This window comes from Pipistrellus kuhlii, unplaced genomic scaffold (genome assembly GCF_014108245.1).
Source record: "Pipistrellus kuhlii isolate mPipKuh1 unplaced genomic scaffold, mPipKuh1.p scaffold_m20_p_1, whole genome shotgun sequence".
Classification (NCBI taxonomy): Eukaryota; Metazoa; Chordata; class Mammalia; order Chiroptera; family Vespertilionidae; genus Pipistrellus; species Pipistrellus kuhlii.
Genome location: NW_023425404.1, coordinates 197,171,161 through 197,184,409, shown reverse-complemented (window position 1 = coordinate 197,184,409; position 13,249 = coordinate 197,171,161). Strand labels below are relative to the sequence as shown.

Below are 13,249 nucleotides of genomic sequence, written 5' to 3'. Positions count from 1 at the left end.
GCGCCGCGCGCGCCACCGCGCGGGGACTCGGCCCGCCGCTCTGCGCCTGCGCGCCCCTCGCGCCGGCCGCCGGCCACGCCCAGCGCCACGCCCCGGCCCGGGCGCTGGGAAGCGGGCGGAAAGAGAGCCTGGGGGCCGCGCCACGCCCTCCTCGGCGCGAGCCTACGCCCTCTCCCAATCAACGCCGCCGGTCGCCCGACAGCAGCCTCCCATTGGCTTTCGTCTGCTGGAAGGCGGGGAGAAGGGGCGGGGCGTCGGTCAGACGCCTGGCCAATCGCCGGGCCCACCGCGAGCGCCCTGGTTGCCCCTGGAAACCTAACAGCCGGCAGCTAGGCTCACCGCGCCGGCGAGTCGGGGAGAGATGGAAAGCCACTCGGAGCTCAGTGGGGACTCGGGGCAGGAGCACGACGATGTGGCCAGCATGGCCTCGCGGCCGTCCGGGGTCAAGATCCCCTCCGGCCCCCAGTCCCCAGCCGAGTCCGCGGAGCCGGCAGACGTAGAGACTAAGGAGAGAGGCTCTACCTTGGCCGAGCCCGCCGAGCCCCCGGAGCCGGCCGAGGCGGACGAGCCCGCCGAGCCCGCCGAGCCCGCCGAGCCCGAGCCCAGGGAAGGGCCGTCGGCCACCGAAGCTGAGGGCGAGGAGGTGCCCGAGGAGCGGGAGGCGCCGGCCGAGGCCGAGGAGGTGCCCGGAGCGCGGGAGGCGCCGGCCGAGGAGCCCGCCGCGCCGGTGTCCGAGGGCGGGCCCGAGGGAGCCGAGGAGGAGAGGGCAGAGGCGCCCGCGGAGGAGGAGGAGAGCCCGGCGGAGGAGAAGAAGAAAGCCTCGTCGGTGATCAGCCTGGCGGAGGCCTCGCCCGTCCCGGAGGCCGAGCGCGAGGGGTCGGAGGAGGAGGCCGAGAGCGAGGGGAGCGCGAGGAAGAGCTTGTTGGAAGGCGGCGAGAAGGAGCCGGACGAGGACGTGAGGGATGAGGACGTGGAGTGGACCGAGGAGGTGCAGCGGCAGCAGGAGCAGCAGCTGCGCTCCGAGCTGCTGGAGCAGTACCGCACCCTGACGGTGGAGCGCAGCCACTACCAGCGCTACAACATGTTCCTGCAGCAAAAGATCTACGAGGCGCTGCGCAAGAAGAAGGGCCTGGACGCCGCCGAGGTGGTGCCCGAGAAGGGCGCCGAGCCCGAGGCCCCCGAGAAGGAGGAAGCCTACCTGCGCCACCTGGCGCTGCTGGAGGAGCTCAGGAAGCAGGAGGCCGACGACCTGGACTGGTACCACCAGGAGCTGGACCAGCTGAAGCAGCAGTGCAAGGAGAAGGTCTCCAGGGTGGAGAGGGAGTGGCGGAGGTTCCAGGCGCTCAAGAAGCAGGTGGTGCTGCAGGCCATGGGCAGCTGCCGGCTGCGGGGCGGGCGGCAGGCCGCTCTGCTGGAGGTGGAGCAGATCCAGGCGCTGGAGGACAAGAAGGAGAAGGAGATGAGCGCCGTGAGGCTGGAGAACGTGCAGCTGAAGCAGAGCCTCGTGCACTTTGAGACCAGGATGCGGGCCCAGGAGGACACGACCGAGGGCCTGCTCCTCATCGACTTCGAGCAGCTCAAGATTGAGAACCAGACGTTCAACGAGAAACTGGAGGAGCGGAACGAGGAGCTTCTGAAACTGCACGGCAAGGTGAACAACAACGTGCAGATCATCACCCACGTGAAGGAGAAGCTGCACTTCATGGACATTGAGAACGCGGGCAAAAAGGCCCAGCTTCTGGAGGTGGAGGCCCAGGTGGCCCTCCGGAGGGACATCCTGACCAAGACGAAGCAAGCCCGGGACAGCCTGCGCATGGACAACATCAAGCTGAACCAGAAGTGCGGGCTCCTGGGCAAGGAGTCGCTCCTCCGGGACATGGAGGACAAGGTGGTCAGGACGGAGGAGCTCAAGGAGCACCTGGAGAGCCTGAAGCGCCACCACGAGGGGCTGACCCTGTCCTGCCGGGGCGTGAGGCAGAAGATCCGGGAGTCCAAGGCCTTCCTCCCCTCCTGACCGGCCGGCTGTTAGCTTTTACTCTCCATGCTTCGCCATTCTTTAAAAGGCATGCAATATTTAGGACGGAACTACATTTTTGTATTTATCTAATAATTTTTCAGCTTCCAGATGAGTGCCGAGCACAAAATTGGGTCAGCAGTCGGTTTTATGTGGGGGCAAGTAAAGCAGGCGCAAACACCGCAGGAAGTGCCTCCCTCCTCAGGAAACGCTGTCCAAAGCCTTTACCTCTGAACGATCCATAACGTCAGCGACCTGGTGCTGAGAACTCCCCTCCCATAGGCCGGAGGGTCCCCAATGGGCAGGATGCCCCCAATTCCTGTGCTGATCATTAAACATCCGAATTTATTAAGCTCTGCACTCCCAAGTCTGTTTCAGTTCAAACCTCATTTAACTCCCTTATATTGACCTTGTTTCTGGGTTAATAAAAACACCCAGGAAACATCGGGAAACGGCAAACAGAAAAGGGGCTTGGGTTCACTGTCCCATTGCTCCGTGAAAGGAGACTCAGTCTGCGCACCACTGGAGTTGGATTCCGGCTCAATGGCAGTCTTCAGCTCTTGGGCCTCCCAAGGAAAGCGTTGACCTCCCCCGATAAAGGCAGTCTTGTTTCCCAGCGAAGACAGCGGTGGCTGTGTTTTGCCAGGTGCAGAATGTATGGTGTGGTGAGTGCCAACTGCCCAGGAGGCAGCAGGACCCCACTCTGCACGTGACTTTACTCTGTCTTATGTTAAAGTGCCCATTCCTGGTGTTAACACAGGAAATAGCTGATCGGCCTAGCTCCTTAGTTCAGATTGGTGATTAACATTTTCAGGGGTGGGGGTGATGCTTTTGGACCTAGGGGCTTGGTTTTATTTATTCTTTTTTTTTAAAAAAATACGGTTTTATTGATTTCAGAGAGAGGAAGGAAGGAGAGAGTGATAGAAACATAGATGAGAGAGAAACATCAATGGGCTGCCTCCCGCACGCCCCTCACCGGGATCAAGCCTGTAACACAGCAAGTGCCCCGGCCTGGAACTGAACGTGAACGCTAGACTCATGGGACGACACTCAGCCAACTGAGCCACACGGTTTGGGCCATTTTATTCCTTCGTAATCTTAGGTTACATTTTGAGCTGTGCGGATCTGGGATTAGAAGTATTCCCTTCGCCCTAACTTGAGTGCATCACAGGGTGACCTGTTTTGTGGTGCTAAATACCTTTTAAGATGGCAGGAACCCCACTCCAGGCCGGTGACTCTGCTGGCCGGGGGATGTCGCAATAACTTTGTCTTAAAGTGTTTTTCCTTTGATGGCAATAAAGGTGGATTAAAACTCCTTTTTAATCCCACATCTTGAACACAGTGTTGTAATGTCTACTAATCCTGCCACACAGACATAACCAGAGGGGACGGACGGAAGAGCTCACCTCCTACTCCCCCTCCCCCTCCCCCACCGGCTCTGTTTCCTCTGCCTGTTCACCGAAGCCAGTGCGCAGGAGTAAACGCTGGCAAACAGAATGTTCTTTGAGCCTCGTAGGAAAAGCACCACGGGTGGTTCTGTGGCTGGGAGACTTCCTAGTGCAACCACCACTATCGTGGTGCCTTCACCCAGCAGAGGGCCTTGGTCCGCGCCCATCCCTTTGGCTCACGGGAAGTACGGCTTCCAGCTGATTTTGCCACGTTAGCAATTACCCAGGTAGAACGGGAACACCCTCATCGGCCTTGGCCTCAGCAGCAGGCAGGTCTGAGAGTGGTGGCAGAGAGGGCTGTCTGGGCACCACGCGGGGCCTAAGACATCCGAATGGATGCCCCGAAGCTGCTGGCCTCCATCCCACTGGTCCCAGTCTCCTGAGGATGGGTGGGGAGGCGGGCCCGGGGGGCGCATTCCCAGGACAGGCGTGGACTAACAAGCGAGAGCAGCCTTCGGGGCTCCCTCCTAATCCTCACCCAAGGGTGTTTTCCCATTGATTTTCAGAAGGAGTTTGGCCTGAGGGCCGACACTCAGTAACCAGTTACCGGCCAGGAAGAGCTTTAGGGCCAAGGTTGCCAATGCCCCTCCGCTTCTATCCCGAATGTTACAATGTTACTGTTAATCAGGAGACCAAGCTGTTGGTTACTTCGTAACGTTGTTTCTAAATAGGTTAGAGGAGAGCTTTTAATCACAATGGAGCACTACTCAGCCATAAAAAATGAAATGTTTCCCTTGGCAACAGCCTGCATGGACTGGAGAGCACCAGGCCGAGTGAAATAAGCCAGACAGAAAGACAGGAGCTGTATGACCTCACAAGTGGCATCTAATGAACAAACTGAATAAGCAAAACAGAGACAGACTCAGCAGGCTGACAGCTCTCGGAGGGTGGGGGACAAGGGGTGTGGAAGGATTGAGCCAGAAAGAAAAAAATTAGAAAACCCACTTTTACTGAACAAAAAAAGATGTTGGGTACCCGATTTAACCTTGGTTGCAGGGAAGGAAAAGGATGCTTAGAGATCACAATTCTGTTCCTGTCCTTCAGCTCACTGCTGCTTATGCTTGGGCTTATTTGGATGGAGCTGTTGAGACTGGGCAGAGGCCTCTGCCCCTCCATCCATGGGGGGCCTCCAGGGCTCAGGCATCGGGACGCTGGGCCTTGGCATGGCCACCGGAGCAGCTGCAGGGAGGAACAGGAGCACCAGGAGCGGGGCAGCTCCCCCCTGGGACCTGAGGCCATGCCGAGTTCCCGGTGGTGGGGAGTGGGCCGGGGCCTCACGCTGCCCATCCAAGGCTGCCAGTCCCCCGGAGACCTCCTTCCTGTGGCCCAGCTGGTGACCACCATCTCTAGCTCACAGTGGTGTCGCCTCGCCTCTCCGCCCCTGGTCAGCGTCTTCCATCTCGCCTTCACGGCTGGCAGGCTCCCACACTTCAGGTGCTGGCTTTTGAACTCGCAGCTCCTCCCCCATTTCAATTAGGAAAACATTCCCCAGCCTCCACCGGCACAGCTCCTGCTAGGCCCTGAGGCCCGCACCCTGGGGCAAGTCTGGCCTGCTTCTCCAGAGCCGTGCCTCCCGCACAGGAGGGCCTCTGGGGAGCAAGTGCCTCCAGGCCTCACCCCAAACCTGCAGAGGTCGGAGGTTGGAGAGGAGGTCAGAGGAGGTCGGAGATCCGCTGGAGGAGCGGGCAGCCCAGGCCTGGGGGCAATCGGGCTCTCCTCTCCGGGGAGGGTGTGTCTGCAGAGGGGCTGGGAGCCCCAGACCAGTGGGAACCCACCCTGCCACGCACTGGCCGCAGGAGCCCCAGCAGACCACTTGTCACTCCTTTGGAATGGCACAGGACAGGGCAGCTGTGCAGAATGAATGAGGCCACAGAGCACTTAAACAAGGGTAGACAGCCAGCGATGTGACCACAACTGTGACCCCTGCCCATCGCTCACCACAGCCTGCGGAGAGGAGAAACAGTGGCCAGGGAGCGAAGCAGTTCCCTGGTGGCAGAGGGGGGCTGTCTGGGCACCACGTGGGGCCTAAGACATCCGGAGCTGCTGGTCTTCATCTCCACGGTCCCAGTCTCCTGAGGATGGGTGGGGAGGCGGGCCCGGGGGCGCATCCCCAGACAGGAGTGCAGGCTGAGGGTGATGCGAGGGGCAGACGGGGTGGCAGCACCTGGGACAGTCACGGGGCAAACAAGCGAGAGCAGCCCTCAGGGCTTCCTCCTGGGCCTCATTCTCAGCCTGAGCAGCTGGCTCGACAGGATCCACCACAGGCACCACCCTGTGGCCCCGGGATTATCCCCACTGCCTGATGACCTTGAGGATCGCTCCAGCCACCCCTTAAAGGGGCAGTATTAGTGATGTCCGCTCACAGACGGGAACCGGGCCCACACTAGCCCAGGGCGCCCGCTGATGGGGGAAGGAGGCCTGGACGTCAGCCCTGGCCGACAGGCTCCAAGCAGCTTCTGAGGAAGTGGGACCGGATGGGCGGGCGCGGGCTCAGGAGTGGGGCAGGTGAGTGGCAGACTCGTGGGAAATGCTACAGCTGGGGCAGTCAAGTTTGAGGGGGGCAGCCAGTCCATGGCTCCCCTTCAGCTTGGAAGGGGCGCCCTAAAATCTCGAACCCCTTCACCAAATTACCCCAACTGTACCATCCTTTTGATCCCAGCAATCCTATGAGATGGTATTTAAAATACTGGGACAGTATAATGCTCCGAGTCAAATATTTGCCATACTTTACGGTGAGAACTTCAATTTTAAACCAGACTACAGGGAATGTAAGTAACAATTTTACATGACTTTTATTAAATAAAACCATGTATTTACAATTCAAAAAGGCCTGATTTGATACACTTTACTACATAAGATTAAAGGCTAACTGTACAAGCAATTTAAACAGGGTCCGTAGCAAGTGTTAGCAGACGTTTTCTACCAGCAAACTATTGGAAATAGTCACACTGAGTAGTTAAGAAGGCTCCTCTACAGGGGACCTGTCTCCAGCCGAGTCCTGGGGCCTGTGCCGCTGGCTGCACCCGGGCCAGGCTGGGAGCGGGAGGGGCGGGCTCCGAGGCTGGGCCTCCAGGTTTGTTTCCGGTTTTCTTAATGGACAGTCAAGCGGCGCAGCCCTCTGTGGAAGGGGTTCTGGCGTGGATGAGACTTCCTGGCCTCTGAAGGGGACAGAGCCAGCAGCCAGACCTCATGGGGTCCCTGAGCAGGTCACAAAAACCTCTTCCGAACTAGAGATTTGTAAGTATTCTGATGACATGGAATCTTGGTTAAAAATGTAATGCAGCTCTGGCCGGGGCGCTCAATGGTTAGAGCGTTGGCCTGTGGACTGAAGGGGTTGCAGGTTCAATTCTTGGTCAAGGGCATGTACCTTGGTTCCCCAGCCCTTGTCAGGCGCCTGAGGGGTGGGGGCAGTAAATCAATGTGCCTCATGTGGGTGCTTCTCTCTCTCTCTCTCTCTCTCTCTCTCTCCCTCTCCCTCCCTCCTTTCTCCCTTCCACTCTTTCTAGGCATCAATGGAAAAAATATCCTCAGGTGAGGATTAAAACAACCCAAAAACCTAATGCAAAATACTATCCAAAGAGGTGTCAAGCCGACAAAACCCGTTCGGGGCTGGGCCTGAACGCACAGATGCTCTCTGAGGCCCACTTCCTGTCACAGCTGAAGGAGCACCCTATGGGGTTAAAGGTGCAGGTCTCGGGAACAGGAAGCGCGCCATAGAAGGAGCAGCCAACCTGTGCGTGCGGCTCAGCGGCTCCATTCGGCCTCGGGTGTCGGCCCCGCTGCCCTGTCTGGAGGGGCAGAGCCCCAGACCACAGGGCAGACCTCCTCCCGGAGGTCAGTGAGTCAGCAGTAAAGGCGAGGCAGAAAGCGGCTCCCACGCTGCTCAGCAGCCGCCCCGGGGAGTGCCCGGAAGACGGGGAACAAGGACCGTTCCGGGGAAAGGCCGCAGAGCGGGGCCAGGACGGGGCATGAGGGCGGCCCGGCTTGCAGCCGCTATTGCACTGCAAGTGTCAGCGTGGACATGGCAGGCGTAGAAAGCCTAACAAGATGCGCAGCCAGCTTTCCCCGCCCAGGCCTCCTAGGTACACACCGGCCACTGAGGGCACTCCCATCAGACACAGGACCGGCGGGGTGCTCCTGGCTGGGCAGTCCAGCCGAGAAGGGCCGGAGCCAGCCCCAGTGCGCACCGCACGCTACTGGTGTCGTCCACACGCCCAGAGGTCAACACGCCAATGGATTACCCCTGGGAGCCTGTTTCCATAGAGAGGTGCCGGTCCTTTGGACTACTCTGTGCAAAAATTAGTCATTTATTTGAAGTTGGATAACCAAAGTCCTTAATACAAAGTTCTCAAAATTCATCAAGGAGAATCTTGAACAGAAAAGGTGCTCGTGAACTTGGGGAAACCAGCTAGAACGGAAAGGCTGACAGAAAGGACATGAAAATGTGACAGGACTTGGGGCCACTGAGTATGGTGGTCCGCTTCCTGGTCCTCATGAGAGTCCACCTTTAGGCCAAATGTGTGAGAGGAGACAGGCACTCAGGGCTGACGCTGCTGTCGGGTGACAAAGGACAGAGCAAGGGAGCAGGGCCCCACACACACTCATACACACACACACACACACACACACTCACACACACACACACTCATACTCACACACACACATTCTCACACACACTCAACACACACTCACATACACACACAGACACACTCACACACACACTCACAGACACAGACACACTCACACACACACTCTCTCATACACACACACATTCTCACACACACTCACACACACAGACACACACACACACACACACTCACACATTCTCATACACACACACTCACACACACTGTGCTGTCCGCACCTGCACACCAATGAGCAGGGCAGTTTGACACCTTGACTGAAGGGAGCCTGTGTCCCTCCTGTCTCCATGAGCTTCAGGGTTGCCTGCTGCCTGGGGCCTCGGGGTGCAGAGCTCCTCCTGCCACTGCCCTCCACTGCTCTCCACTGCCTACAGGCCGGGCGGCCTCCGGGCGCACAGGGCTCCCGTGGGCCTACGCAAGCACGTCAGCCCTCGCTCGCGCTGTCACTGTCAAGGCAACATGGTAAGACGTCACCCCGAGGGCCGGTGAGTCCGGGGCGTCCACGAGAGCTCGGGCCTTCACGCATCTTTGGTAGGTGGGCTTCCCACACTGGGCCTGTGTGCGGAGCGGGGACCTCAGTAACTCAATCAGCCACCCCTTTCTTATCACAAGAGGTGACCATGGCCGGGAACACCTGAGGTCTCCCAACACCTCCATGCACCTCGGCTGAGAAAGACTACGCCCTGGCGGAGTGACAGAGAAGCAGCGCAATTTAATCACGTTTGCTGGGACGGGAGAGCCAGGCCCTGTTTTAAACCATGCACTGTGCAGTGGTTGCCATGTCAGTACTAGTCACCATTCCACTGAGCTTCTTAAGGCTAAGCCTTGGTTAATCCTCCAAGAGTCTGGTTTGTTTTAAGGCCAACTGCAGTACCAGGGGCAAACAGGAACAGGCCCTGTTCTCGGGGCCAGAGTGTCCGCCCTCACAGCACGTGCGCTGGCAGCTCGCTCCGGCGCCGCGGTCCACCTCGCCTCAGTGCCTGAGCGACGGGCTTCCTTTCTCCGTCTCCCGGCTGTCCCTCTGCAACGCCGTCAGCACCTGCAACCAAGGCAGACACTGACCACAGACCCGCTGCCGGCGACCGCCTCCCGCTGCTCCACACTGCCCCCGCACCTCTCCGCCGCGGAGGCCCGCCTGCCATCTCTGCACCAGGCCCTCCCACCGGCCCACCGGCCACAGGCAGGGCTGCAGTGCTCCTCCCGGCCTCCCCGGCCCTGTGCTCCCACCACAAAGCCTGCTTCCCGCTCCTTCCTGACTTCCCAGGGGCGGGGCTCCGTCCTCTCTGCTCTCAGCTTAGTTAACACCTTTACTTTGTAAATATCAGTCCCGCTGTGATTGCTTAGTGACGGCGGGACAATGACAACAGCTACAGCTCCTGAGCCCTCTGTGCCGAGCAGAGCCCTCACGCACAGGCTCGCTCAGAAAGGGACGCCCATCGTATGGCATCTGACAACGGCGCCACACGGCTCATGGGCTCACACCCACCCCTGTCTGACTTGTAAACCCAGGGATCGGGAGCGCCTGTGCTGACCCAGCGGAGGCCAGGCACCTGCCGTTTTACTGACAGCCACAGGGAAGCAGGATCACTGAGTCCCCAAAGGTGGCCCAGAGGACTGATGGCAGACACAAGCCCCCACCGTGAGCAAACAGCACGGCCCCCAAACATAAGCATGCACTTGCTGGTAAAGCTCACCAGTCTTCCCTCGGCATAGCCTGCAGGACCTGCTCGGACCACAGTCCCTCCGGGCCGCTGTATGGAACCCCATGTGCCCCACCCCCCCCCCCCCAGCAACTAACCTATCACTAGCTCACCATGGGGTCTGACCTCGTTTTAACCAGTAATTTTTACTTAGACCCTAAAGTATAAGAAGCAAAACGTTAGATCTGGTTTAATCCTTCCCTCTTTGTATGTGTGTGATTGTGTGCGCGCTGTGTGTATGTATGGGGTATGTGTATGTCTGGGTGTGTGTATGGGGGATTGTGTGTGTATGGAGGGGTATATAGGTGTTTGTGGGGTTGTGTGTATATGGGTGTGTAGGGGTTGTATATATATGTGGAAGGTTGTGTGTGGGTATGGGTGTGTGGGCGCTGTGTGTATGTATGGGGTATGTGTATGTGTGTGTGCGTGATTCGCTGTGTGTGTGTGTATGGTTGTATGTGGGGTTGTATGTATGGGTGTGTGGAGGCTGTATGTATGAGGTGTGTGTGTGGTTGTATGTGTGGGTTTGTGTGTGTGTGTATGGGTGTGTGTGTATGGGTGTTTGTGGGGTTATGTGAGTGTGTGTGTGTGGTTCTTTGTGTGTATGGGTGTGTGTGGCATTGTGTAAATGTATGGGGTGTGTGTATGGGTGTGTAGGGATTGTGTGTGTGTGTGTGTGTGTGTGGTTCTTTGTGTGTGTGTATGGGTGTGTGGAGGCTGTGTGCATCTATGGGGTGTATGTATAGTTGTATGTGTGGGTTTGTGTGTGTGTATGGGTGTGTGTGGGGTTATGTGTATGGGTGTGTAGGGATTGTGTGTGTGTATGGGTGTGTGGAGGCTGTGTGCATCTATGGGGTGTGTGTATGGTTGTATGTGTGGGTGTGTGTGTGTATGGGTGTGTGTGGGGTTATGTGTATGGGTGTGTGTGGGGTTATGTGTATGGGTGTGTAGGGATTGTGTGTGTGTGTATGGGTGTGTGTGGGGTTGTGTGTATGGGTGTGTAGGGATTGTGTGTGTGTGTATGGGTGTGTGGAGGCTGTGTGCATCTATGGGGTGTGTGTATGGTTGTATGTGTGGGTGTGTGTATGGGTGTGTGAGGATTGTGTGTGTGTAAGGGGATGGGCTCTGGGTGATGGATGGGTGCCACAGGGAAGCCCCTGGGACTTGGAAGGAAGATCAGCAGCCGTGCCTGCACGTGTGGGAAAGGGAAGTAGCAACATAACCAGGGAAGCGGGAGCAGGACCTCCTCCAGGGAACAGCCTCGGGAGGAGGGGCAGGGAGTGCTAGTTCCCTTGGCTTCTGCCACAGGCATTTTTAAAGGGGTGGGGGGCGGGGGTTACAAATGCCGTCTACCATGCAGGGAGCACCATGATGACTAACCAGCACTGGCCTCCCAGGGCCTGCAGAAAGGGTGGAGGCTGGGGGGCCACCTGACAGGCCCCTGGCAGAGCCGGGCCTCAGAGCCGGTCTCCGGCGCAGGGCCCACCACGAGAGGGCTGCTTCCTCAGGCGACTCTGCTCATGGGGCTCAAGGAGGAAAGGACCAGAAGGCCCGCTTACCTGAGCCCACTTCTTGCTGCGACTTTGCATCTGAACTGCAGCTATGGAGGCAAACACCTCGTCCGCGGGCAGGTCCTCGGGCAGCCTGGTGAGGAACTGGGCGACGTGGATGAAGTCCATCCGGGTCAGGATGTCCTCGAACAGCCGCAGGATGCCCAGGGCCGTGCGGAACAGGAACTCCTCCCCGTCGCGGCAGAACACGTCCCAGATGCGGCAGGCCAGGTCGAGGGGCAGAGACTTACTGTACAAGGTAAAGATCCTGCAGAGGGGCCAGCGCTTCAGGGGGCCTGAGCTCCAGCCAGGCTCCCCAGTCTGACTGCTCCTTAGATACAAACGCGGGGCGGGGGGTGCAGGGGCACGAGGCCTGGGCTTATTCCGAGCGCCAGTGGGAAACAGCATTGCACACGGGATCTCAAACACAGCACAATTCCTCATCACGGCTACTGTCACCTCCACATGCAACCAATATGTATTACCCAGCACTACGGTGAGCCACGCCGCTGGCAGGCGCAGGGAAGGTCACTGAGGCAGACAGAGTCTGGTGTGGGGATGAGAACAGCTCCCAGACACGCACCAGCCCCCGTCCACGCGGACGGGAAGAGGACTGGCTGCTTTCCTCCCAGCAGGGGTCAGCAAAGGAACAAAGGAACTTTTTCCAAAGAAATTTGACTGCAGATTACAAATCCTCATCTTAACGATGCAAACCCCCAGGCGAAGAGATGAAATACGAGGATGCCTTTCCTTACAGAACCGTGAGCACCACGCCTGGCAGGGGCGGCTCGGCGGGCCGGGCGTCAGCCGCGCACCGACGGCGCTGAGGGCCCGGCGGCCCTTTTCCCGGTCTATCTGGGGAGCGCTCTCACGGCCACCGGGAGCACGTGCTTGTTTTTTGAAAATGAAATGAACTGACCCAATCCACAGTCCTACTTCTTCCTCCCCGCCCTCTCACGGAGGTCAAGCCCTCACGTCTTAAAAGCAGCCTGGAGTGAAAAGTGATCAGAACACAGAGCAGCGGTAGAGGAGGGAGAGAGTGACAGCAGAAGAAATCTCTTCAACAGCACATTCCTGAGTTCAGATGCATGTGGCCTCCACTGACAACTTGGACGTTCTGAACTTTACAGAATAAAGCCAACATGCAAACGATCAAGAAAGCTGTGGGCAGCCTGCGCCCTGCTTGGGCCTCACCCAGGTGGTACCGCTGTCAGCGAGCTAACGCCGAGCTCTGAGCCTCCCGGAGGCGGCCACCGGCGCCAGGCACTGTGCGTTGGCGGTGAGGGTGCAGGGCAGCACGGAGCACACACAGTTCCCGCCCCGCTGGAGGGGGTGTGGGTTTAACTGCAAGCAGGGGCAGGCAGGGACGGCCAGTCCGATGTATGTGTGTGAGAGCGTGCACACACACCTGCTCACAGGATGGTCAGGGAAGAACGCGTCGCTGACAAGTGACATTTGTATAAAGCCCTGGAGAGGAAGCCAGGAGCCAAGAGAAGGGTCTGGAAAGCATCCAGGTTCCCGAGCTCTGAGGCAGGAGCAGACCTAGCAAATCCCAGGAAGAGCCAGGAACCGCAGGGAGAAGCCGGAGCAGAAGGGGAGAGCACACGGAGAAGCTGAGACAGGACTCTCCAGGACGGGGAACCAGCAGAGGGCTTCCAGAGGAGGCCACCGTGGTGCGGGGAGGCCAGGACAGGCCCTGCAGGGGCTTTCCCACGGAAAATGCAGCCAGACCCAGGGCCTGAGCCTCCACGTCTCCTCTGTGAAGCAAGCCAGGCCTCAGGGCTCTGATCTCAGCTGGTGGCACTGTGAGCCGCTCAGCGCTGGCCCGGGGAGCAGGCGTCAGTACTTGGCCATCTCTTGCATTCCCGCAAAACACTCGGGCACAGTCCTCACT

At 58.6% G+C, this 13,249-nt stretch overlaps 2 protein-coding genes across 10 annotated transcripts in view; one reads left to right on the top strand and one right to left on the bottom strand.

Annotated features, from left to right (window-relative positions):
• The first annotated feature begins 32 nt into the window (after positions 1–32).
• On the top strand, positions 33–2,882 carry CCDC96 (coiled-coil domain containing 96). Its single transcript, XM_036421033.2, has one exon. The coding sequence runs from the start codon at positions 362–364 to the stop codon at positions 2,012–2,014; it is 1,653 nt and encodes a 550-aa protein (XP_036276926.1). The 5' UTR covers positions 33–361; the 3' UTR covers positions 2,015–2,882.
• A 4,864-nt stretch (positions 2,883–7,746) lies between these two features.
• LOC118709086 (TBC1 domain family member 14) overlaps positions 7,747–13,249 on the bottom strand; it is a 136,821-nt gene continuing 131,318 nt past the window's right edge. For all 9 annotated transcript variants that reach the window (XM_036420912.2, XM_036420954.2, XM_036420964.2 and 6 more), the window contains 2 exons: positions 11,365–11,623; positions 7,747–9,144 (listed from right to left, as the gene is read on the bottom strand). In XM_036420912.2, coding sequence (XP_036276805.1) covers positions 9,079–9,144; positions 11,365–11,623 — 325 coding nt within the window. In that variant the 3' untranslated portion in view covers positions 7,747–9,078. The remainder of the gene's footprint in view (positions 9,145–11,364; positions 11,624–13,249) is intronic.

Bases quoted from the DNA above. Each gene is read 5' to 3' on its own strand.
- CCDC96 (XM_036421033.2), top strand. From the start codon at position 362: ATGGAAAGCCACTCGGAGCTCAGTGGGGACTCGGGGCAGGAGCACGAC.